Below are 24,936 nucleotides of genomic sequence, written 5' to 3' on the forward strand. Positions count from 1 at the left end.
CTAGATTTCTGCTTCTTCACGTCACGGCGGGAGACAATGCACTTGGAGCGTTCATCTCAGAGACTGCCATTTACGAAGGTGCCAATTACTATTTCCGGTAATAGGGTAGCCGTTTCCAGGTGAGCAGAAGCCTCGGAGGGCAGTGTCGAGACACGGGGACCCGCCCCCTCTCCCCGCCCCCTCGTTGGGACGATCTGCGCAGGCGCGCAGGGAGGGCGCGGAAGTGCGGGCGGAAGTGAAGTGCGGTCGGAAGTGAAGTGCGGTCGGAAGTGAAGTGCGGTCGGAGGTGGAGTCCGGAACGCTTTAGGGAAGGGACCTGCGGCGTAAACAGATGCTTTGCCGACGCCTGTAGACCGTGTCGGAGGGCGCAGGCCATCATGAACCGGCTCCAAGATGACTATGACCCCTACGCAATTGAAGAGCCTAGCGACGAGGAGCCGGCTTTGAGCAGGTGGGCCCCTGCCCCGTTCTTGCCCCGAGGCTTCGGGCCGAGGCCAGGCCTTAGTCTCCTCCCCTCCCTGCGCCTGCCGCGCTCGTGTGGACCCTCGGCCCGGCGGTTGTCGCGCCCCGCTGTCCCCTGTGGGACGCCGAGGGGGCTTCTGGTGAGGTCGCGCAGCCACGGGGGAGGCGGGGCTGACACCCGCTTGGGGAAGAGGGATATTCTGGAATTCTGCGTTTGTCTTCAAAAGCCGTGAGATCGAATCCTGCCTCTGCAGCTTACTAGCAGTGTGACTGAAGGCAAGTCAGTTATCCTCGATTTCTCATCTGTAAAGAGGAAATATAATAACTATATCGGAAGTATGTTGTGAGGTTACGGGACTTAATGTGAAGTGACCATCTTGAAGACTAAACTGCCGTAAACAGAAATAAGGGACTATTTAACAGACGTTTTCTGAGCACCTGTTAAATGCTTGCTCTGGGCTACAGAGGTCAGTCCTAAGATATTTGTCTTTTACAGGTTTCCAGTACAGTAGGGGAAATAAGGTATATGTTTCGGAAATAAGCATGTATCTCAGAAGAGTGTTGTAGAAAACTATGACCTGAGATAGGCACAGATGAAGTTCCATGGGAATTTCCAGAAGGGAGGGATTAATCCTACCTGGGGGAAACTTGGGATTATGTTGGCAAGAAATTTGCAGGCAAATTAAGCCATTTTTTAAGTTGTCAGCAGATTCTATTCATAAACTTTAAAATATTCTATCCGACTAAGCTTTCTGTGAAACTGTCCTTCCTTTAGCCACAATGTTTCCTCATACTATCCTGGGGAGGGTTGTAGGCATGAGAGAGCAAACTGCTGTGGAGATTTCTGTGGTGGGAAGTGAGGATGGGTTCCAGGATACCCTGTGAAAAAGCGTTTCAGTTAATGAGTCCCGTCTGTAAAGGAGGTATATGTAGGCCTCTTGGAATATAGCCGTGTTTCCTGGACTTGAGTTATTCCCCCACTTACCATCTCCATAGTCACCCGGGTTATTATTTATTTAATATTTTTCTTTAAATCAGTTTACATTTTTGTAGTTAAGTTTCTTTGAGGAAGCTTTATAATCCTGTGACGGTTGTCACTGGTAAGGTAACTATAAAAATAAATGCTGTGAGGGCTGGCTGGGGGGTGCAGCGGTTAAGTTCACGCATTCTGCTTCGGCGTCCTAGGGTTTCCTGGCTTGGATCCTGGGAGTGGACCTACTCACTGCTCATCAAGCCTTGCTGAGGCAGCGTCCCACATAGAAGAACTAGAAGGACCTATAACTAGAATATACAGTTATGTACTGGGGGCTTTGGGGAGGGAAAAAAAGAAGAAAAGAGGAAGATGGGCAACAGATGTTAGCTCAGGGCCACTCTTTCTCAAAAGAAGAAAAAAGAAAAGAAAAGCTGTTAAAAAAAGACTACGAAAACAAAACTGTTATTAATGTTGCCTGCTCAAGGCTCTAAATCAAATGCTTGTTGTTTTGAAAAGGGAGATTGGTGTTAGAGAGATGTTTAAGAGATGTCGGTCAGCATTTGATTTTACCCTACTTATAAGCTAATATTTTATAGCCTGTTACTGTTTCATGGAAGCTGGCAGAAGACATGAGACTCGTGGGTCAGAGACAACTCACAGCACAGCAAGCAGCATGAGCATCATGTTTGTGTTGCTCGCTGTTAGTTCCCAAGTCTTACAGGGGTTACCCGGAGAGGCCCAGATGGATGCTACACATTCAGTGGGTTGGCATCGAGGCTCAGGACCACTTGAGCTTGGAGAATCCACCTCTTTTACAGCAGGCAGTAAATAAGCCTGCTCTCTGTCTTGGAAAGAGACATTGCCTCATCCCTCAAGGTTGTTCACTGCAAACGCAGGCCTGGGTGAAGAGTGATCAGAACCTTGCATTCTTGGCATACTCAACAGGAATGTGCAGGGCCCGTGATGTATTGCTTCGCCCAGCGGTGCTAAGTGCTGAGATTTCTGTTGAAATAATCACAAGGATTGAAGAAAATTTGAGAAAAGTATAACTCTCTTGCCATGTGATTCAATTTTTTTTTAGTTAAACTTTTTATTTTGAGGTGGGTTCACATGCAGTTGTAAGAAATAATGCAGAGATTCTCTGTTCCCTTTACCCAGTTTCCCCCAGTGTTAACATACTGCAGAAGTACAGTACATATCACAGCTGGGATACTGACATTGATACAGTCAAGACACAGAACATCTCCATCACCATAAGGGTTCCTCATATTACCATTGTCCGCCCCTGTGCCCTCCTTAACCTCTGGTAACCACTAATCTATTCTCCATTTCTACAATTTTGTCATTTTCAAGAATATTATATAAATAGAATCATACAGTATATAACCTTGTGGGATTGGCTTTTTTCACTCGGCATAATTCTCTGGAGATTCATCCACATTGTTGAAGGTATCAATAGTTCATTCCTTTTTTATTGCTGAACAGTATTCTGTATTTGTTTAACCATTCATTCATTGAAGGACATCTGGTTGTTTCCAATTTTGACTATTGTGAATAAAGCTGCTATAAACATTCATGTATAGGTTTTTGTGTGAATTTAAGTTTTCATTTCTCTGGGATAAATGCCCAGGTGTGTGATTGCTGTGTTGTGTGGTAGTTGCCTGTTTCGTTTTATAAGAAACTGCCAAGCTGTTTTCCATAGTGGCTGTACCATTTTATATTCCCACTAGCAATGGCTTCATTGTTACTTAGTGGGCTGTCTGCCTGCCACTCCTTAAAATAATCTACATTCCACACTTTGGAACACTAGCATATTGGCTAAATCAATAAACTGGATAAATCTCAACCTTGGCAGCATTGACCTCTTAGGTCAGATAATTCTCTGTTGTGGGGGCTGTCCTGTGCATTGTAGGATGTTTAGCAGCGCTCTGGCCTCTACCTACTAGGTGCCAGTAGCCCTTCCTGCTGCCTCTCAGTTGTGACCATCAAAAATTTTTCTAACTATGCCGGGTGTTCCTTGGGGGGCAAAATTGCCCCCAGTTGAAGACCACTGGGGTAGTTCAAGGGTAATAGTGAGAGGTAAGGTTGAAAGGATAAGTTGGAGCCAGGTTGTGGAAGGTTCTTTTGGATACTGTGCTTGGAGATTTGGCCATGGACGATTTCTTTTGCAGTTGAGTGGTGATGCGATGAGAGTTCTTTAGGAATAACATTCTGGCAGCAGCGTTAAGGGTGGAATGAAACAGAAGAGTTTGGAGGCCTGGAGATCCTTAGGATATGGTGGTACAGGCAGAGTTGAGAGGAGCAGAGTGAATGTAGTGGTAATGGAGAAGGAGAGCATGCTGGTCAGGGTGAGGAATGTCAGACAGGGAATTTTCTTGGGAGTAGATCTGACTGAGGCCTCTATCATTAGCAAAATTGATTGATGTGAATTGTGTTTTTCTGATTTACCTTCTGCTGGAGGCTCAAAAGCATTGTTTTAGAAGAGAAAAATAGAGAAGCAGAAACCAGGAATTGTCTGTAACTATTCATCAGACTGTGAATAATTGAATGTTATATATGTACTATTGCTTATATTAGAAATGTCTTGGGCATTTCATTCATTTTGATAACATTTCATCCTTTCTGATATCTGGTTTAATTCTGTCATACTGCTATTGATGGGGAAACCCAGGCACAAAAGGCCAAGTAAATTGGCAGAAATTGCTCAGGAGAATTTGGAGTATAATTTACCTTTCTCTCTCTTTATAGTTGTCTGTAGCACTGTGCCTTTTAAACTGTAATATTTAATTAGTCTGTTAATATTTTGTGTGGATATATTAGCTATGTATTGGTATGTATATTAAGTTTTATTTAAGTATCCAGAGTTTTAAAAAACTCTCAGTTCTGTGAAGTAAACTTTTTATTGCTGATAGAATTCTGAATTGGTGCAATATTTTTGGAAAGCAGAGTGATAATTCAAGAAGTCAGAAAGATGTTTGTATCTAATTCTAGACATTTATCCTAAGGAAATCAACAGATACAAAATTACATATACAGAAATCTTCATTGTAGGGTTTAATAGCTGAGAGTTAGAAATAAATGTACAGCATCTACAAGAGGAAGTGTTATCCAGACATTAAAAAATATATTTGGGAGCCAGCCCTGATGGCCTACTGGTTAAAGTTTGGTGCTCTCACCGCTTTGGTGGCCCGGGTTTGTTTCCCGGTCGTAGAACCACACCACCTCTGTCAGTTGCCATGCTGTGGTGGTGGCTCACATGGAAGAACTAGAAGGACTCACAGCTAGGATATACAACCATGCACTGGGGCTCGGGGGGGGCGGAATATATCTATATCTATATCTATATATGTATATGTGTATATCTATATATGTATATATATATTTGGAAATATGCAGAAATGGTTGATTTATTAAGTGAGAATAGCTGTATGTAATACGACAGGTAAATCAAATGCAACCTTGTAAAACTTAAAATTGCTGGCCAGTGAGATGATGGGAGTTTTAAGTTATTTTAATTCTTTAATATTCCTATTCTTTATGATTTAAATGTGTACTAGTTCTGAAGATGAAGTGGATGTGCTTTTACATGGAACTCCCGACCAAAAACGAAAACTCATCAGAGAATGTCTTACTGGAGAAAGTGAATCCTCTAGTGAAGATGAATTTGAAAAAGAAATGGAAGCTGAATTAAATTCGACCATAAAAACAATGGAGGACAAGCTATCCTCTCTGGAAACAGGTAAACTTTTAGTTAGATTTTCATATAGATATTTTCCTAAGCTCTGTAAGGGCAGGAACCTTAGCTGTACTCTGTCGTGTCCCCAGTGCTTTCGGTAGGTGCTCAATAAATATTTACTGAATGGATGAATAAATGTGTTTGGCAACCTGAGCATATAGTTTTCTTTGATGATTAACGAAGAAGTGTCCTGTGTTGTTGGAAAGAGACTGTTTAGTACTGTTTACTTGTGTGATTTCCTTTTGTAATTTTTATGCCAGGATTAAGAAAAAAAAAGACAGCCCAGCTCGTAGAAGTATTTTTAGGGCTGTATAGCACTGATATGGCAGATTGAATGGTGTGTCACCACAAATTCCTCTCTCATTTTAGGAAGTAAGGAAATGTACTTCATTTTGATATTTGGTCTTTATGTAAAATGTACCTGGCCTGAAAACTGATTTGTGAAAGTAGGACTCCTCAGCATTGGTTGCCATGTTGATATGCTTATGTATTAACTGTTAAGAATTGAAAGCATATATGATAATAATAAAAGCAAAAGCAGATGTTAAATAAGAGGAAGAATTAGGGATGCAGGCATATGATGACATAGATATAGGTAATGTCATGGCACTAGGCATAAGAGGAAGAGTCCTTGCCTCATGTCCCCCACCTCTCTGTAAGGCTCTTATCCTCTTTTCCGTAAAGTCCCTTAAAATGTGATGTTTACTCCCGGTTCTCCATAGCATACTGCATGGCTGAAAGGTAGAGATATGTATGTAACTTGAAAATATGGCTGTTTTATTTAATTAGATTTGTGGGAAGGGAGAGAGAATAATTTTCTCATGATTTGGAACACTTAATCAAGAAGGAGCGGTTCTCTGTAATTGCATAGGGCACAGAAATCCAGTAAGTCATTGACGTGAAAATATTTTTCCATTCAAGTGAGACTGGGAATGAGTTGATGTTACTTTGAGGTGATAGAAGAATACATGGAGTTTTTTTCTTGTCAATTATGTATGGTTTAGTCTGTAAACTTCCCTTATGGTTTGCATAGGGTCTTCCTCAGGAAATGGGAAAGTTGGAACAGCTCCAACAAAGTACTACGATGATATATATTTTGATTCTGATTCTGAAGATGAAGACAAAGCAGGTAAGTAACGTGTTTACCAGATTTAGCAGTTGTATTTTATGAAAAAAGGTTTGCCTAGCAATTATTTGATATTAGGGTTTCTCTCTGAGTTTTATCTTTTAAGAAATTGTAGGCCCTTGATGTGAAAACAAAAGCAGGATTGATGAATCAGAACAGATGGGAATGTACACATATGAGGACATGGGACCAACAATGGTGCCGCATAGGCATCCCTGGGGAGAAGGAGAGTCTGTCCTTACTCAGGACCTCCTTTGTCAGGGCTCCTGGGCCCCCTCTTCCCTCAGGTTCCTTAGCATGAAACATTTGCTTTCACACCTGCAAACAGTTTCTATGTTTTTACCTTTTTGCATAATTTTTCCTGACTTGTTGCTTTTTTTATCAACCTCTCTGTTCTTTGGAATTGATTTTGTATAAAATTTGAGCTAAGTTGAACATAATGACAAGAGCCAAAACTAGTTATATCAGTAATTACACTGGAATACACAAACAACAAATTTATATAGTAAAGAAATAATTTTATATTTTTATATATTATTGCCTAAATATTGACTTGCTCAAGTACATTAAAAAAACCTAGTGTAAGTAGATGACCATAGTTTTTTTTTTCCCCACTCATTTTGAAATATTTTTGTTCTGATTTCAGTAGCATTTTATATATGGAAACTTGTGGAGAATTTAAACATCAAAAATACTTTCTATTCTTGGCTTGCTTTGAGTGGCCTTTTTAAGACTCTGAATTCTCATTATTTGTGCTCAGTTATTGAGATACCAGTTTTTGGTGAAGGAACAGTTTTTGCCTTGTTTGTCATAATTTTACTGCCCTGTTAATTGGACAAGAACTTTATTTGGAGGAATAGTTTAAAAATTTTTTTTAGGGAAATATAAATAGGAAAAAAAAGGTAGCTTAGGAAGTGGGATTCTTCATTCTGTATTAAAGAGATGTGAACTTTAGACATGATGCTTAGCCATATCCTCAACATTTTCAAATAGCACAGGTAACCAAGAAAAAAAAGAAGAAAAGACACAGGATTCCAACAAATGATGAATTGCTATATGATCCTGAGAAAGATAACAGAGATCAGGCCTGGGTTGATGCACAGAGAAGAGGGTAAGAACTTAAATTTATTTATTTATTTTTTGCTTAGGAAGATTAGCCCTCAGCTAACATCTGTTGCCAGTCTTCCTCTTTTTTTGCTTGAGGAAGATTAGCCCTGAGCTAACATCTGTGCCAATCCTCCTCCACTTTATATGTGGGTCACCGCCAGAGCATGGCTGACAAGTGGTGTAAGTCTGCACCCAGGAACTGAACCCGCGAACCTGGACTGCTGAAGCGGAGCGTGCTGAACTTAACCACTATGTCATGGGGCCGGCCCCAGAACTTAAATTTAATATTTAGAATCTTTGGAACAAAATGATTAAAAGATAATTTTCACCATGTTCACATTTTGAATATACATGTATATGCTTATGCAGACATACATAAACAAAGAAGTTTTAGAAAAAACTGCTGAATAGTTTATTTTTTGTTTTTTTTTTTTGTGAGGAAGATCAGCCCTGAGCTAACATCCATGCCAATACTCCTCTTTTTCCTGAGGGAGACTGGCCCTGGGCTAACATCTGTGCCCACCTTCCTCCACTTTATGTGGGATGCCGCCACAGCATGGCCTGACAAGCGGTGCGTCGGTGTGTGCCCGGGATCGAACCCGGGCCGCCAACAGCAGAGCGTGCGCAGTTAACCGCTACGCCATGGGGCTGGCCCCTTTTGTTTTGTTTTGTTTTTTTACTGAGGAAGATTCGCTCTGAGCTAACATCTGTTGCCAATCTTCCTATTTTTTTGCTTGAGGAAGATTAGCCCTGAGCTAACATCTATGCCAATCCTCTCTATTTTGTATGCAGGTCGCTGCCACAGCATGGCTGATGAGTAGTATAGGTCTGCACCTGGGATCTGAACCTTTGAACCCAGGCCACTGAAGCAGAGCATGCCAAACTTAACCACTATGCCACAGGGCCGATCCCAAGAATAGTTTATTTTGAAAATAACCAGCAAATTGCTGTCAGACAATTGATTTTTAAAAAACTGTTGTTGAATTCAAACTGCCGTAGTCACTCTCTCCATTCAAGAAACAAAGCTGACTTTTTTCAAATGGTCACATTTTAAAATTACTTGGAGATTAAGAGTTTATGTGGATGAAGAGTGGATGTTATCTTTTGCACCTGAATTGTTCTTTCTCACTATTTACAAATTTGATTTTTTAAAATTGGGGTGAAATTCACATAACGTAAATTAACCATTTTGAAGTGAATGATTTGGTGGCATTTAGTATATTTGCAATGTTGTGCAGCCTATTTCATTTCAAGCCATTTTCATCTTCCCAAGAGGGAAAAATACTCTTTTTCAAATTTGATTTTATAACGGCCGATGTGTTCCCCCCTGCCCTTTCTTGTTCTGTTCTAGCTACCATGGTTTTGGAATACAGAGGCCATGTCAACAACAGCAGCCTGTTCCAAATAGTGATGCTGTCTTGAATTGCCCTGCCTGCATGACCACGCTGTGTCTTGATTGTCAAAGGTAATAGGTAAAGGGTAATAACACACACGCACACACAAAGAAACAACTTGTGGTCCTTTGTTTATATCAGAAATAGACTTTTGAGGTGCTTAGGAATTCTGATAAAGTTCTGTACTCATCTGTCCTTGGTGCTACATGACTAATCTTTATACAAATAATTATGGTTATACATAGTTCTAAGTAGCTTTTCTAATAAAGCACTTGCCAGTGCTGAGAAGAATTCAGTGAAACTATATATATGTTGTGGAATGACATAATCACTCAAATACACTCTTTTTATTGTGATAAAATATATGTAATATAAAATGTACTATCTTAACCAATTTAAAAATTTTGCTGTTGAAGAGTACTTTATTTGAATATTCAGGTTGTTGTCAACTATTCTTTAAAATTTTTTTCCCTGGCTTTATTGACATATAATTGATGTATAACATTATCTAAGTAGGTATAAGGTGTACAATGTGATGATTTTATATATGTGTATTGCAAAATGATTACCGTAATAAGGTTAGTTAACACATCATCACCTCACATAGTTACCTTTTTTTTTTGTGGTGAGAACTTTTAAGATCTATTCTCTTAGCAACTTTCAAGTGTGCAATACAGTGTTGTTAACTATAGTCATCATGTTGTACATTGCATTCCCGGAAATTATTGATCTTATAACTGAAAGTTAGTGCCCTTTGACCATCTTCATCCATTCTGCCGCCACCCCCCATCTACTCTCTTTTTCTATGAGTTCCATTTTTTTAGATTCCATATATGCGTGAGATCATACAGTATATAGTTTTCAGTATACAGATCTTTCACCTCCTTGGTTAAATTTATTCCTAAGTATTTTATTATTTTTGATGCTATTGTGGATGGGATTGTTTTCTTAATTTCTTTTTCAGATAGTTTGTTGTTAGTATATAGAAATCCAACTGATATTGGTATATCGATTTTGTATCCTGCAACTTTACTGAATTCGTTTATTCTAACTGATTTTTGGTGGAGTCTTTAGAGTTTTCTAAAGATTGTGATCTATAAGATCATGTGATCTGTAAACAAAAACAATTTAATTTCTTTCTTTCCTATTTGGATACCTTTATTTCTTTTTCTTGCCTGATTGCTCTGGCTAGGACTTTCAGTACTATGTTGAATAGGAGTGGTGAGAGTGGGCACCCTTGTTTTGTTCCCTATTTTAACCATTTTTAAGTGTACAATTCAATGACATTAACTACATTCATAATATTGTGCAGCCGTAACCACTATACATTTCTAGAAGTTTTTTGTCATTCCAAACAGAAACTCTGCACCCATGAAACAATAATTCCCCATTCTTCACTCCCACCCACTCTAGCCTCTGGTAACCTCTATTCTACTTTCCTTTTTGGATTATTGATTGCTAGCGTAGAGAAATGGAACAGATTTTTGTGTGTTGATTTTGTACCCTGCAGCTTTACCGAATTCATTTATTGGCGCTGACAGTTTTTTTGAATAATCTTTAGAGTTTTCTGCATTTAAGATCATGTTACCTGTAAACAAAGATAATTTTACTTTTTTCCAATTTGGATGCCTTTCATTTCTTTTTCTTACCTAATTGCTCTGATTAGAACTTCCAATACTATGTTGAATAGAAGTGGTGAAAGCAGGCATTTTTTCTTGTTTGTGATCTCAGAGGGAAACTTTTCACTCTGTCATCACTACAAATGATGTTAGCTGTGGGGTTTTTATATATATGGCCTTTATTTTGTATTGAGGAAGTTTCTTTCTATTCCTAGTGTATTGGGTGTTTTTATCATGAAAGGGTGTTGAGTTTCGTCAGATGCTTTTTCTGCATCAGTTGAGATGATTGTGTGCTTTTCTCCTTCATTCTATTAATCCGAATATACTCCCTTCTTTTCCTTTTCTTTTTTGCCCCCCCTTTTTTTGGTGGCCTAATAAACGCCTAGCTTAGTCCCTGTTCTGAATCAAGTTAACTGAAACTAAGTGATGACGTAGGTGGTGGATTTGTTCTAGGAACTAATGAGTAGCCAGACGTAGTTTATTTTTTTGGCTAGCTTGAGGTTTCTGATCATCTGCAACAATTAATTTTTGTACTCTCCATATGAGTGCTTAAGTTTTTTGTATATAAATTGACACCTAGAATATGTTTATAAAATCAAGAAAAAGTAAAATGTCTTTGTACTTAAGTCACTTTTCTTCCAAATTAGACTGTTACAGAGTTCTCATACTCAAAAGAAATTGCTTCATGATCTTTTTTTTTTTTTCAGTTGTGAAATTTTTGTTGTACGTTACTGTTTATCAGTCACCATATAAGTGTATCCCTCCACCCCTTGTGCCCACCCCCACCCCCCCAGCCCCTGGTAACCACCAAACAGTTCTGTCTGTCCGTGTGTTGGTTTATCTTCCACATGTGAGTGAAATCATGCACTGTTTATCTTTCTCTTTCTGGCGTAGTTTCACTTAACATAATACCCCTTCATGATCTTAACAGTGGAAATTGGCCTTGATAAAAATTGTGTTCTGTATTAATACAAGATTCCAACACAGTAGTGTATAAATGAAATTTTTGTAGTCTTACCTGGAGAAGCACCGGCTTGCATAGTCTAAATTCCTGGTGGTGGTGGTGGTGGAGATCAACATTTGTAACTAATGAATGCATAACTTGAGTTCACTGTTTTTAGCCAGATAGATATTTCTGTTGCATGAGGTTTAAGGGGGCAAAAAAGAAAAGCAACTTGCCAAGTGGGGTAAGAAGTAGGAAAATATTAAGTATATGAGGAGAATAAAGAAAGCATTGTTTGTTCATTAAGCTGCGAGAGTAAAGGCAAGAGTGGACATTATAAAGTCAGAAGCTCTTTAAGCTTTTAATTTTAATTTTATTTATTTATTTTTTTCCCCCAAAGCCCCAGTAGATAGTTGTATGTCATAGCTGCACATCCTTCTAGTTACTGTATGTGGGACGCGGTCTCAGCATGGCTGGAGAAGTGGTGCGTCGGTGCGCGGCGGGATCCGAACCCGGGCCGCTGGCAGCAGAGCACACGCACTTAACCACTAAGCCACGGGGCCAGCCCCTCTTTAAACTTTTAAAACTGTAGCTTTTATGAAAATGGTAACCAGAATGGCACCACCTGGAATGAGAGGAGGGCAGAGTCTCAGGCCACAACAGGAAAAGACACAAAGATTATTTAAATATTACCTCTCAAGTTTTTCAACAGCTTTTCTTGTTGTAAGTTTGAAGAGCAAATCAAATTTTTTCTGAGAGACAAGTTACTTTTAAAGCAGTAGAGGGGCCGCCCGGTGGCGCAAGCGGTCAACTGTACGCGCTCCGCTACTGGCGGCCCGGGTTCGGATCCCGGCGCGCACCGGCGCACCGCTTCTCCTGCCATGCTGAGGCTGCGTCCCATATACAGCAACTAGAAGAATGTGCAACTATGACATACAACTATCTACTGGGGCTTTGGGGGGAAAAAAAAAGGAGGAGGATTGACAATAGATGTTAGCTCAGAGCCGGTCTTCCTCAGCAAAAAGAGGAGGATTAGCATGGATGTTAGCTCAGGGCTGATCTTCCTCACACACACACACACAAATAATAATATATAAAAATAAAAGTTTAAAGCAGTAGAAAAGAGGATATATTCATTCTTTATACTATTATCTATTAACAAGTTTCTTCCTATTCTTAAAATAACTTAAATTTCTTTAAATTTTCTGTTTTGTTCTCATGTCTTTACTTTGATATTTCAGTAAGTTTCTGGTGTTCTCAAATTTTATCTAAATAGATAATTATTAAAATAGAACATAAGTCGAAATTCTCCATTTCATTTTCCTCTTAGACATGAATCTTACAAAACTCAATATAGAGCAATGTTTGTGATGAATTGCTCTGTCAACAAAGAGGAGGTTCTAAGATACAAAATCCCAGAGAACAGGAAGAAAAGACGAGGCCATAAGAAGATGAGGTCTAACCGTGAAGATGCTGCAGAGCAGACAGAGACAGAAGTGGAAGAAATCTATCACCCAGTCATGTGCACCGAATGTTCCACTGAAGTGGCAGTCTACGACAAGGACGAAGTCTTTCATTTTTTCAACGTTTTAGCAAGCCATTCCTAAGTAGCTAAGTTGCCATTGAGTTGCCCAGTAATGTAGATAAGGCAAGTATGAACAGTTGTTTTTCTCCTGCCTCTTCATATCAAGTGACATTCTCAGTGCTTATTTGAGGAAGCAGTGTTTTGTCTTTATCCTTTTGAAAGAGAATGGTTATCAACCTTCATCCCCCCTCCTTTTTAAAAAATTTTCCCCCAGCTCTGATGGGACTGATTATTCCTTCCTTTTTCATGGGCATTTGGAAACCGTGGGGCTTTTTATTTATTAAAGCTCTTTAAAATTAAAATGTTCTGGAGTTATAAGTAATCTTTGTTTCAGAGTGTTATTTTTATTTTTTATTTTGGATATACCCTTGGTGTGATTAAACTAGAAACTATTTCCTGACTTCTGTCTGCATTGTTTTTGCTAAGAAATATCTTTATTTTCCTTCTCCCCTGTATGATAGAGTGACAGTATTTAGTAACTATTACAATTATATGGGGTTAGTATTGCCAGGTGCCTTGAGTAATTAATTTAGGTCTTTCCCTAAAAAGATTGTACTTAGCGGTATTCTAAACTTAATGAATTAACATAGTAAAATAGAAATTTGTGGTTAAGAACAGCAACCTCACTCTCTGGCCTTGGACTTAAAAATCCTGTTGCTGCCTCTTGTGCTTACCATTTATTCTGGAATTTCTGTTGCCAGCAATCAGGTATTTTTTTTTTGCTATTAATAATATAAAAATCATTAGTGGCAGCTAGGAGGAAATTGCACTGTATGCATCTGTACATTTTAGTGTTTTAAAAGGATAATAGGATGGGACTGATTCCAAAAACAACACTAGGAAACTCAGGGTCCTCTTGTTATTCTAATAGAAATGTGATAGAGTGGAGAGAAGTCAGGAAATATGTTTTAATTCAGGCCCCACCATGCTAATCTTGGGCAAGTCTGTTCCTTTGAGCCCCAGTTTTCTCATCTATAAAATGAAAAGATTGGACTAGAGCAGTGATTCCCCACAGAGGTCAGGGCTCAACAGAGCTTGAGGGGGTGCCTCTACATACTCCCTCAGAGAATGATATGCTTCCAGAAGGAAAACATGTCCTTCCCACCGCCTTGCCGCCTTCGCTTTCTAAAAGCTACACGTAAGGAGAGCTGGGACCAGTGATTATGTGGTGTTGGTAAGAATCGGGTGGAGGCAGAAAAATGATAACGAATTTGCTTCTAGGGAATTTCCAATGTCTTAATAGCATATTTAATAATTTTTATACTACACTGATACCTATCTGGAAGCAATATATATATATAATATATGTATATATAAATGTTTTAACATATGATAGATGATATGTTGCAAAATAACACTGCTTGTCTATTATTTTAACCTTGTGTTTACCATATTGTAGCTTTGCAAGATCTCTTTCTGTCTTACTGTCATTGCAAAGCCTACTTTCTTCCCAGATCCCACAACCACTCCTCCATTGTAACCTCATCTCCACTTCAGTGGAAGTTCCCAGTGGTCTTACACATAAAGATCACCTGGACCAGATATTAAGAAGGTACATTGTTGAGTCTCTACTCAGAATGGATTCAGTAATAAAAATGAGGTAGGAAATCACAGTGTATAAAGATGCAGTTTGTGACAGTAACAACATAAAGGGGAGGGACAGAACTGTATAGAAGCAGAGTTTTGTATACTATGGAAGCTAATTTCAAGCTAGTTAGGAATTTAAGAGGACAATTGTAATCCCCAGGGTAAGCGTGAAGATGTTGCAACAAGAAAAAAATTTGAAGTGATTCAAGAAAAGACTATAATATATTTAATATTATAAAATAAAAAACTACGTAGGGGCCAGCCCGGTGGCATAGTGGTTAAGTTTGCGTGCTCCACTTCGGCGTCCCGGGGTTCGCAGGTTCGGATCTCGGATGCAGACCTACGCACTGCTTGTCAAGCCATGCTGTGGCAGGCGTCCCACATAAAGTAGAGGAAGATGGGCACAGATTTTAGTTCAGGGCTAATCTTCCTCACCAAAGATACAAAAAAATCCCCACAACTATGTATAACTATTATGTCCCTTTAATTAAAAAAAAACTTGAAATATCACTCAAGGAAATTGGTGGTGACACTGTTTTGGCTTGAAGCAGAGAGGCTGCCACAGTTTTTCCGCCTCACTTTTAATGCACAGCTTTGAATATATTTTCTGTTCTTTTGTTTTCTTAGGAGGCTATCCCGCAATGTGATTATATTCAGGTTATTCAACAATCTTAGTGCTTTTCAGCATAGCCTTCTCACATTTTGTAATTGTAAATGTTTTTCTCTTGTCTCTGTATTAAAGAGCTACACGTGAACCTTTAAAGGATTAAGGCCACTTGTGGCCCTAATCTGTCTCAATTTCCTTTTTAAATGAAGCATAAATTATTTAAGTGGGGTTTAGGTAAACATGAGCTTGGAGCTTTGGTTTGGTGATCCCAGTGAAACTAATTGTTCTTTTTTCCTGATTAGCTTGGGTTACTTTATTAGTTTTTATTGCTATTTAACATAATGACCACACACTTAGTGGCATAAAATGACCCACATTTATCATCTCATGATTTTTGTGAGTCAGGAGCCTGGGTGCAGTTCAGCAGTGTCCTCTAGTCAGGGTCTCAGAAGGTTGTAGTCAGGTTGTTGCCGGGTTGCATTCTCATCTGGAGGCTTGACTGGGGAAGATTCCACCTCCAAGCTCCCTCAAGTTGTTGGCAGAATTCACCTTCTCTGGTTATAGGACTGAGTTTGTTGTTTTCTTGCTGGTTGTAAGCCAGGAGCTGCTCTTAGCTCCTGGAGGCCACCTGCCTCTACAGGTGGAAAGACACATAACGTTAAATCTATTGTTACATCTGTCACTTATGTTTTAAAGGGTCCAGGGTGTATTTATGTTTGTATGGTATGGTATATCATACAGGGACTGTTTATGCCTACTTCTTTTCTTAGCTCCTCATCCTCCTAACCCCTAGAAACTTTGCCCTCAGGACCCTCCAGCCCTCCCTTGCAGGAACCACTGCCTCGGGCTCTCTGCACTATTACCAGTGATTTGGAACTGAGGGAGATAGGCAGTTAGGGAATGGAGGGAGAAAAGAGAGACCCTACCCTGTGTTATATCAAATATTAAGATTCACTCATATCCAGTGTTGAATATTTTTCTTATAAAACTTTTTGAATAGATTATTCTTGTGTTTGAAATTAATTGACTATGATTGACTCATTTATGATTTGATTTTTTTTAAGCAATCATTGTGCATACATGGGAATTCTAATTGTTTTAAAATGTAATGAAATTTGTATCTGTTTTAAATAAAAAATTAATGAAGTTTAAATATAAATTTTATTAAACATTTCTTAATTTTGTAGTTTTATTTTTTTATTTAGAACCAATACCTGCCCCCTCCCTGCCCAGAACTCAGACAATTTTCTTTGCTCTGGAAAAAGCTTGTGGGCCCTGAGCACTCTGCCTGCGGTGCCAAATGGATAAATGCTTTTGTTTGAGTCTTCCTGTGGATCAGTAAGAGGACAAAGGTTGGCAGCAGTTTACCAACATCCTATATTTGGATAATGAAGCAATTTCAATATTCTTAATAGTATGACAGGTTTTACTATCTCTTAATAGATGTTGGTTTATGGAACTTATGGAAGCACAGGACAAGTTTTCTTTAGACTAAAGCAAAAGTTCTTTCTAGGCAAAGTACTTTTCATTTAGATTGTTCTATTAGTTTTCTTGGGCTGCCATAACAAAACACCGCAGACCGGGTGGCTTAAACAACAGAAACTTATTTTCTCATGGTTCTGGAGGCTAGACGTCCAAGATCAAGGTGTCAGCAGATTGGTTTCTTCTGAGGCTTTTCCTTGGCCTGCAGAAGGCTGTTGTCTTGCTGTGTCCTCACGTGGTCTTTCTTCTGTGCCCACATGTCCATGTCCTAACCTCCTCTTATCAAGACACCAGTCATAGTGGATTAGGGCCCACCCTTACGGCCTCCTTTTACCTTAATTACCTCCTTAAAGACCCTATCTCCAAATACGGTCACATTCTGAGGTACTGGGAGTTAGGACTTCAACATATAAATTTTGGGGGGTTACAATTAAGCCTGTAACAATTGTCATCCTTTATGAAATAAGCAAAGTTGATGATGATGCACATTTCAATTAAGGTGAATCTTATTTCCCACTGTCTTCCAAGGGGAATACCACCCACCACCCCCATGAAGCATATCAATAGTGGGAATAAGAGCTTAAGCTAGTGCCCTCCGGATCCTCTCGCCAAATCTTTTCTTTGTATTATATTTTCTTTCTCCAGTCCTTCCTCAAACCATGAGCATATTTCCAGGTACAGAGCTGCTCCCTTCCATGTGGGCAGCTTCTGTAACTTGGCTCCCTTTTCCCCTTTTGTCTGACATCTCAATGAACTCTCCTCATCCACCTCTCCCTTCCCCCTCTTTTGATTTCTCTTTCTTCTTCCCTTTCTTTTTCAGTGTTGACTATGTGCCAAGGCCTAGAGATACAAAGTAAGAAGGGGTACGGTGTTCTTCTTTTCATTGAGTTTACTGTTGAGTGGGAAGAAGATAGACCTTAAAACAAATGCATTGATTTTAGATAGTAACTGTGATGTGAAAGTAAGGGCGTAGCTGCTAGAAGAGAGTGACTGAGTGTGTGTTTCAAATTTAAATAGAGCTTGGAGAAGGCCTAAGGAAGTGACATTTGAGCTGAAACCTGCCCATTGAGAAGAAGAGTTATTTTCCTGCTGATGCATATTTGCATTGTTTTCTTATTATCTATTATTTTGCTATTGTAAATATTGGTTCAAATTATGAACGTTATTATACATGTTTCTTGATGCATATTTGTGAGAATTTCTTAGGGTATAAATCCAGGAGTGGTAATTACAGGTTTTAGTGTATGGGAATGTTCAGTTTTCAAGATAGTGCCAAATTGTTTTCCACAATAGGTAAACCAATATACACGCCCACAAGGAAAACATAAGAAATCCCATTTAAGAATCTCCTCGTCTTCCTATAAGAATGTACATTCTTTCTAATACTTATCAGATTTAATTTTTACTGATCCTACTCCTTAGAGTAGGAAACAATTTTTCATTGTGATCTTCATTGTGATTGTGTTTCTATTTTCCTGATTACTGTCTGTTTTCCAATTTACTTTTTTTTTTGTAAATTAAAGAAATACGTTCTGGGTAGCAATTTTGTGTTAGTAATATATATTGGAAACGTCTTCTCTCATTTTTGGCTTCTCATTTCACCATCCTCATCGTTTCTTTTAATGGAGAGAAGTTCTTTCTTTAAGGTAGTCAAATTTGTCATTTATTTATTTATTTATTTATTTATTTATTTATTTATTTTAGCAGACACTGATTTTATTTTATTTTATTTTTTTGTGAGGAAGATCAGCCCTGAGCTAACATCTGATGCCAATCCTCCTCTTTTTGCTGAGAAAGATTGGCCCTGAGCTAACCTCCATGCCCGTCTTCCTCTACTTTATATAGGACTCTGCCACAGCATGGCACAACAAGCAGCTGGCCCCTGCAGACAATGATTTTTTTTTTTTTTATTGATGTTTTAATGGTTTCTAACATTGTGAAATTTTGGGTTGTACATTTTTGTTTGTCCATCACCCCATATATGACTCCCTTCACCCCTTGTGCCCACCCCCCACCCCCACTGCCCGGGTAACCACAGTCCAGTTTTCTCTGTCCATGTGTTGGTTTATATTCCACATATGAGTGAGATCATACAGTGTTTGTCTTTCTCTTTCTGGCTTATTTCACTTAACATAATACGCTCCAGGCCCATCCATGTTGTTGCAAATGGGACGATTTTGTCTTTTTTTATGGCTGAGTAGTATTCCATTGTATATATATACCACATTTTCTTAATCCAATCGTCAGTCAAGGGACACTTAGGTTGCTTCCACTTCTTGGCTATGGTGAATAATGCTGCAATGAACATAGGGGTGCATAAGCCTCTTTGGATTGTTGATTTCAGGTGCGTTGGATAGATTCCCAGTAGTGGGATGGCTGGATCATAGGGCATCTCTATTTTTAATTCTTTGAGGAATCTCCATACCGTTTTCCATAGAGGCTGCACCAATTTGCATTCCCACCAGCTGTGTATGAGGGTTCCTGTTTCTCCACATCCTCTCCAACATTTGTTGTTTTTTTGTCTTGGTGATTATAGCCATTCTAACAGGCGTGAGGTTATATCTTAGTGTTGTTTTGATTTGCATTTCCCTGATGATTAGTGATGTTGAGCATCTTTTCATGTGCCTATTGGCCATCTGTATATCTTCCTTGGAGAAGTGTCTGTTCATTTCCTCTGCCCATTTTTTGATCGGGTTGTTTGTTTTTTTGTTGTTCAATTGTGTGAGTTCTTTATATATTATGGAGATCAACCCCTTGTCAGATGTATGTTTTGCAAATGTTCTCTCCCAGCTGGTTGGTTGGTTGTTCATCTTGATTCTGGTTTCATTTGTCTTATAAAAGCTCTTTAATCTGATAAAGTCCCACTTGTTTATTTTTTCTTTAGTTTCCCTAGTCTGGGTAGGCATGTCATCCGAAAAGATTCCTTTAAAACCAATGTCAAATAGTGTGTTGCCTATATTTTCTTCTATGAGTTTTATAGTTTCAGGTCTCACCTTCAGGTCTTTGATCCATTTTGAGTTAATTTTTGTGAATGGCGATAGCACATGGTCCACTTTCATTCTTTTGCATGTGGCTGTCCAGTTTTCCCAACACCATTTATTGAAGAGACTTTCCTTTCTCCATTGCATGTTCTTAGCACCTTTGTCGAAAATTAGCTGTCCGTATATGTGTGGTTTTATTTCTGGGCTTTCAACTCTGTTCCATTGATCTGTGTGTCTGTTTTTGTACCAGTACCATGCTGTTTTGATTACTATTGCTTTGTAGTATGTTTTGAAGTCAGGAATTGTGATGCCTCCTGCTTTGTTCTTTTTCTTTAGGATTTCTTTAGCTATTCGGGGTCTTTTGTTGCCCCATATAAATTTTAGTATTCTTTTTTCTATTTCTGTGAAGAATGTCATTGGGATTCTGATTGGGATTGCATTGAATCTGTAGATTGCTTTAGGTAATATAGACATTTTAACTATGTTTATTCTTCCAATCCACGTGCATGGGATATCTTTCCATTTCTTTATGTCATCGTGGATTTCCCTCAATAATGTCTTGTAGTTCTCATTGTATAGGTCCTTCACCTCCTTGGTAAGATTTATTCCTAGGTATTTTATTCTTTTTGATGCAATTGTAAATGGTATTATCTTTTTGAGCTCTCTTTCTGTTAGTTCATTATTAGCATATAGAAATGCAACTGATTTTTGTAGATTGATTTTGTACCCTGCAACTTTGCTGTAGTTGTTGATTGTTTCTAACAGTTTTCCAACAGATTCTTTAGGGTTTTCTATATATACAATCATGTCATCTGCAAATAGTGAGAGTGTCACTTCTTCGTTACCTATTTGGATTCCTTTTATTCCTTTTTCTTGCCTAATTGCTCTGGCCAAAACCTCCAGTACTATGTTGAACAGGAGTGGTGAGAGTGGGCAGCCCTGCCTCGTTCCTGTTCTCAGAGGAATGGCTTTCAGTCTTTCCCCGTTGAGTATGATGTTAGCTGTGGGTTTGTCATATATGGCCGTTGTTATGTTGAGGTACTTTCCTTCTATTCCCATTTTATTGAGAGTTTTTATCATAAATGGATGTTGTATCTTGTCAAATGCCTTCTCTGCGTCTATTGAGACGATCATGTGGTTTTTATTCTTTGTTTTGTTGATGTGATGTATCACGTTGATTGATTTGCGGATGTTGAACCATCCCTGCGTCTCTGGTATAAATCCCACTTGATCATGGTGTATGATCTTTTTAATATATTGTTGTATTCGGTTTGCCAATATTTTGTTGAGGATTTTTGCATCAATGTTCATCAGCGATATTGGCCTGTAATTTTCTTTCTTTGTATTGTCTTTGTCTGGTTTTGGTATCAGGGTGATGTTGGCCTCATAGAATGATTCAGGAAGTGTTCCATCTTCCTCTATTTTTTGGAATAGTTTGAGGAGGATGGATATTAAATCTTCTTTGAATGTTTGGTAAAATTCACCAGAGAAGCCATCTGGTCCTGGACTTTTATTTTTTGGGAGGTTTTTGATTACTATTTCAATCTCTTTACTTGTTATTGGTCTATTCAGATTCTCCATTTCTTCTTGGTTCAATTTTGGGAGGTTGTATAAGTCTAAGAATTTATCCATTTCTTCTAGATTGTCCAATTTGTTGGCATATAATTTCTCATAGTATTCTCTTATAATCCTCTGTATTTCCATGGTATCCGTTGTAATTTCTCCTCTTTCATTTCTAATTTTATTTACTTGAGCCTTTTCTCTTTTTTTCTTAGTAAGCCTGGCTAAGGGTTTGTCTATTTTGTTTATCTTCTTGAAGAACCAACTCTTTGTTTCATTAATCCTTTCTACTGTTTTTTTGGTCTCAATATCATTTATTTCTGCTCTGATTTTTATTATTTCTCTCCTTCTGCTGGCTTTGGGCTTTGTTTGTTCTTCTTTTTCTAGTTCTGTTAGGTGTAATTTAAGGTTGCCTATTAGGGCTTTTTCTTGTTTGTTAAGGTGGGCTTGTATCGCTATGAGTTTCCCTCTCAGGACCGCTTTTGCTGCATCCCATATGGCTTGATATGGCATGTTATCATTTTCGTTTGTTTCCAGATAGTTTTTGATTTCTCCTTTAATTTCATCAATGATCCATTGGTTGTTCAGTAGCATGTTGTTTAATCTCCACATTTTTGTCACTTTCCCAGTTTTTTTTTCCTGGTTCATTTCCAGTTTCGTAGCCTTATGGTCTGAAAAGATGCTTGTTATGATTTCAATCTTCTTAAATTTATTGAGGCTTGCTTTGTTTCCCAACATATGGTCTATCCTAGAGAATGTTCCATGCGCGCTTGAGAAGAATGTGTAGTCAGCTGTTTTTGGGTGGAGTGCTCTGTATATGTCTACTAGGTCCATCTCGTCCAGTTTTTCATTTAAGTCTAATATTTCTTTATTAACTTTTTGTCTGGATGATCTATCCATTGCTGTAAGTGGGGTGTTAAGATCCCCTACTATTATTGTGTTGTTGTTGATTTCTCCTTTTAGGTTTGTTAATAGTTGTTTTATGTACATTGGTGCTCCTATGTTGGGTGCATATATATTTATAAGTGATATGTCTTCTTGATGGAGTGTCCCTTTTATCATTATATATTTCCCTTCTTTGTCTTTCTTAACCTGTTTTATCTTGAAGTCTACTTTGTCTGATATGAGTATGGCAACACCTGCTTTCTTTTGTTTGCCATTAGCTTGGAGTATTGTCTTCCATCCTTTCACTCTGAGCCTGTGCTTGTCTTTAGTGCTAAGATGTGTTTCCTGAAGGCAGCATATTGTTGGGTCTTGCTTTTTAATCCATCCTGCCACTCTGTATCTTTTGATTGGAGAGTTCAATCCATTTACATTTAGGGTAATTATTGAAATATGAGGGCTGAATGTTGCTGTTTTGTCACTTATTTTCTGGTTCTTTTGCATTTCCTTTGTTTCTTGTCCCATTTGTTTTGGACTGCCAATTCAGTTTGGTTGTTCTGTCTTATGATTCTTCTAGTTTTCTCTTTGTTTATCCTATGTGGTTTTAATTTGATTATTTGTTTAGTGGTTACCTTGAGGTTTGGGCAAAAAATCTTGTGTATGAGATAGTCCATTATCTGATAGCCTCCTATTTCCTTATACGAAGTCAATTCAGTCACTTTCCTCTTCCCCTTCTAAGTTGCTCTGTCATTTATTTTATAGTTAACATTTTTTGTATCTTGTTTAAGAACACCATCCCTATCCTGAGGTCATAATGATATTCTTCTCTGTTTTCTTTGGAAAGTTTATAAATTTTCTATTCATATTTAATTCTTTAATCTACCCCTGATTTATTTTTTCTGTATGGATACTCAGCACTCTTTATTGAAAAATCTATCCTTTAGTCATCTATAGTGCTATCTCTGTCTTATCAAATTTCCAAATATGATGAATCTACTTCTGGGCTCGCCATTCTGTTTTATTGGTTTATTTGTTTTTGAACCAATACCATACCATGTTAATTACTATAGTTTTATGGTAAGTCATGCTGTTACATTTTAGAATCAACTTGTTCCATAAAACTTAGTTGAGATTTTTAAAATTTTTTTATTTTAAAAAATTTTTTATTTTTGGTGAGGAAGATTATCAGCTAACATCTGTTGCCAATCCTCCTCTTTTTGCTGAGGAAGATTGGCCCTGGGCTAACACCCGTGCCCATCTTCCTCTACTTTATGTGGGACGCCTGCCACAGCATGGCTTGATAAGTGGTGTGTAGGTCCACGCCCGTGATCTGAACATGCAAACCCCGGGCTGCTGAAGCAGAGCATGCGAACTTAACCACTACACCACCGTGCCGGCCCCTTTGTTGAGATTTTGGAATTTCATTTAATCTTTAGGTCATTTTGGAGAGATTGACATCTTTACAATATTGAGTCTTTCTATCAATGAATACGATATCTCTCCATTTATTTTTCAATGAAGTTTTATACTTTACATATCACTCTTGCATATCTTTTAAAGATTTATTTCTAGGTAACAAATAATTTTTATTACTCATTTAAATGGTATCTTTAAAAAATTACATTCTAACTGTTGTCTAGAAACGCAACTGCTTTTTTAATTCTGTCTTTTTTTCCCTTAACTTTTTATTTTGAAATAACAGATTCACTGAAAGTTGCAAAAATATTACAGAGAGACTGTGTAGTCTTCACCCAGTTTCCCATTGGTTCCATCTTATATAACTATAGTACAATATCAAAATCAGGAAGTCGACATTGGTACAATGTGCATGTATAGTTCTATGCCATTTTATCAAATATGTAGATTCATGTAACTACCACCGCAATCAAAATACAGAACTGTCCTATCACCACAAAGATCTCCTTCATGCTACCCATTTATAGTTGTACTTACCCAGCATTCCACCATGATTTCTAAACCCTATTAATCGATAATCTGCTCTCCATATCTGTAACTTCATCATTTTGAGGATTTTTATCTAAGTGGATTCCTACAGTATGTGACCTTTTGAGACTGGCTTTTTTTACTCAACATAATGCCCTTGAGAACCATCCAAATTGTTGCATGTGTCAATAGTTTTTTTTTTGAGGAACATTGGCCTTGAGCTAACATCTGTTGCCAATCTTCCTTCCTTTTTCTTTTTCTCTCCCCAAAGCCCCAGTAGATAGTTATATGTCATAGTTGTACATCCTTCTAGTTGCTCTATGTGGGACACCTGAGCATGGCTTGGTGAGTGGTACATAGGTCCGCGCCCAGGATCCGAACTGGCGAACCCTGGGCCCCTGAAGCGGAGTGCTCAAACTTAACTACTAGGCTGGCCCCAATCAATAGTTTTTTATTGCTGAGTCGTATCCATTTTCTAGATGAATTACAGTTTGTTTTGCCATTTAGCTATTGAAGGTACAATTTCTTTTTAATAAAAAGGCAAATGCCTATTTTAATCATAATTCTGAATTGCTTATTTTTGTGTTAACACATCTGTGTTTTTATAAAGCACAATAGACTAAGCATTATTCATTTTTTTTTTTTTTTTTTTTTTTTTTTTTTTTTTGTGAGGAGATCAGCCCTGAGCTAACATCCGCCAATCCTCCTCTTTTTTTTTGCTGAGGAAGACGGCCCTGGGCTAACATCTGTGCCTATCTTCCTCCACTTTACATGGGACGCCGCCACAGCATGGCTTACCAAGCAGTGTGTCTGTGCGCGCCCGGGATCTGAACCAGCGAACCCCGGGCCGCCGCAGCGGAGCGCGCGCACTTAACCGCTTGCGCCACCGGGCCGGCCCCCGCATTATTCATTTTTAATGGTTAATAAGATTTGAAATTATATATATAC

The 24,936-nt window shown here is 38.4% G+C and overlaps 1 protein-coding gene across 2 annotated transcripts; it reads left to right on the forward strand.

Moving 5' to 3' along the window:
* Positions 1–286: 286 nt before the first annotated feature.
* Positions 287–13,267, forward strand: EAPP (E2F associated phosphoprotein). Of its 2 annotated transcripts, XM_058540742.1 has the most exons (6): positions 287–451; positions 4,993–5,174; positions 6,205–6,300; positions 7,291–7,408; positions 8,756–8,869; positions 12,691–13,267. In XM_058540742.1, the coding sequence occupies exons 1-6, from the start codon at positions 378–380 to the stop codon at positions 12,965–12,967; spliced, it is 861 nt and encodes a 286-aa protein (XP_058396725.1). In that variant the 5' UTR covers positions 287–377; the 3' UTR covers positions 12,968–13,267. The 2 variants fall into 2 exon arrangements, with proteins under 2 accessions (XP_058396725.1, XP_058396726.1); XM_058540743.1 differs by lacking the exons at positions 7,291–7,408; positions 12,691–13,267 and having other exon boundaries at positions 8,756–8,826.
* Positions 13,268–24,936: the final 11,669 nt, after the last annotated feature.

The sequence above is a fragment of the Diceros bicornis genome, chromosome 5 (genome assembly GCF_020826845.1).
Source record: "Diceros bicornis minor isolate mBicDic1 chromosome 5, mDicBic1.mat.cur, whole genome shotgun sequence".
In the NCBI taxonomy this organism is placed as follows: domain Eukaryota; kingdom Metazoa; phylum Chordata; class Mammalia; order Perissodactyla; family Rhinocerotidae; genus Diceros; species Diceros bicornis.

What these genes read in the sequence shown, in the direction of transcription:
- EAPP (XM_058540742.1), top strand. Translation starts at nt 378, where the DNA reads ATGAACCGGCTCCAAGATGACTATGACCCCTACGCAATTGAAGAGCCT. An exon ending in GAGGAGCCGGCTTTGAGCAG is followed by an intron (nt 452 to 4,992) that starts GTGGGCCCCTGC and finishes AATGTGTACTAG; the next exon opens with TTCTGAAGATGAAGTGGATG. An exon ending in TGAAGATGAAGACAAAGCAG is followed by an intron (nt 6,301 to 7,290) that starts GTAAGTAACGTG and finishes ATTTTCAAATAG; the next exon opens with CACAGGTAACCAAGAAAAAA.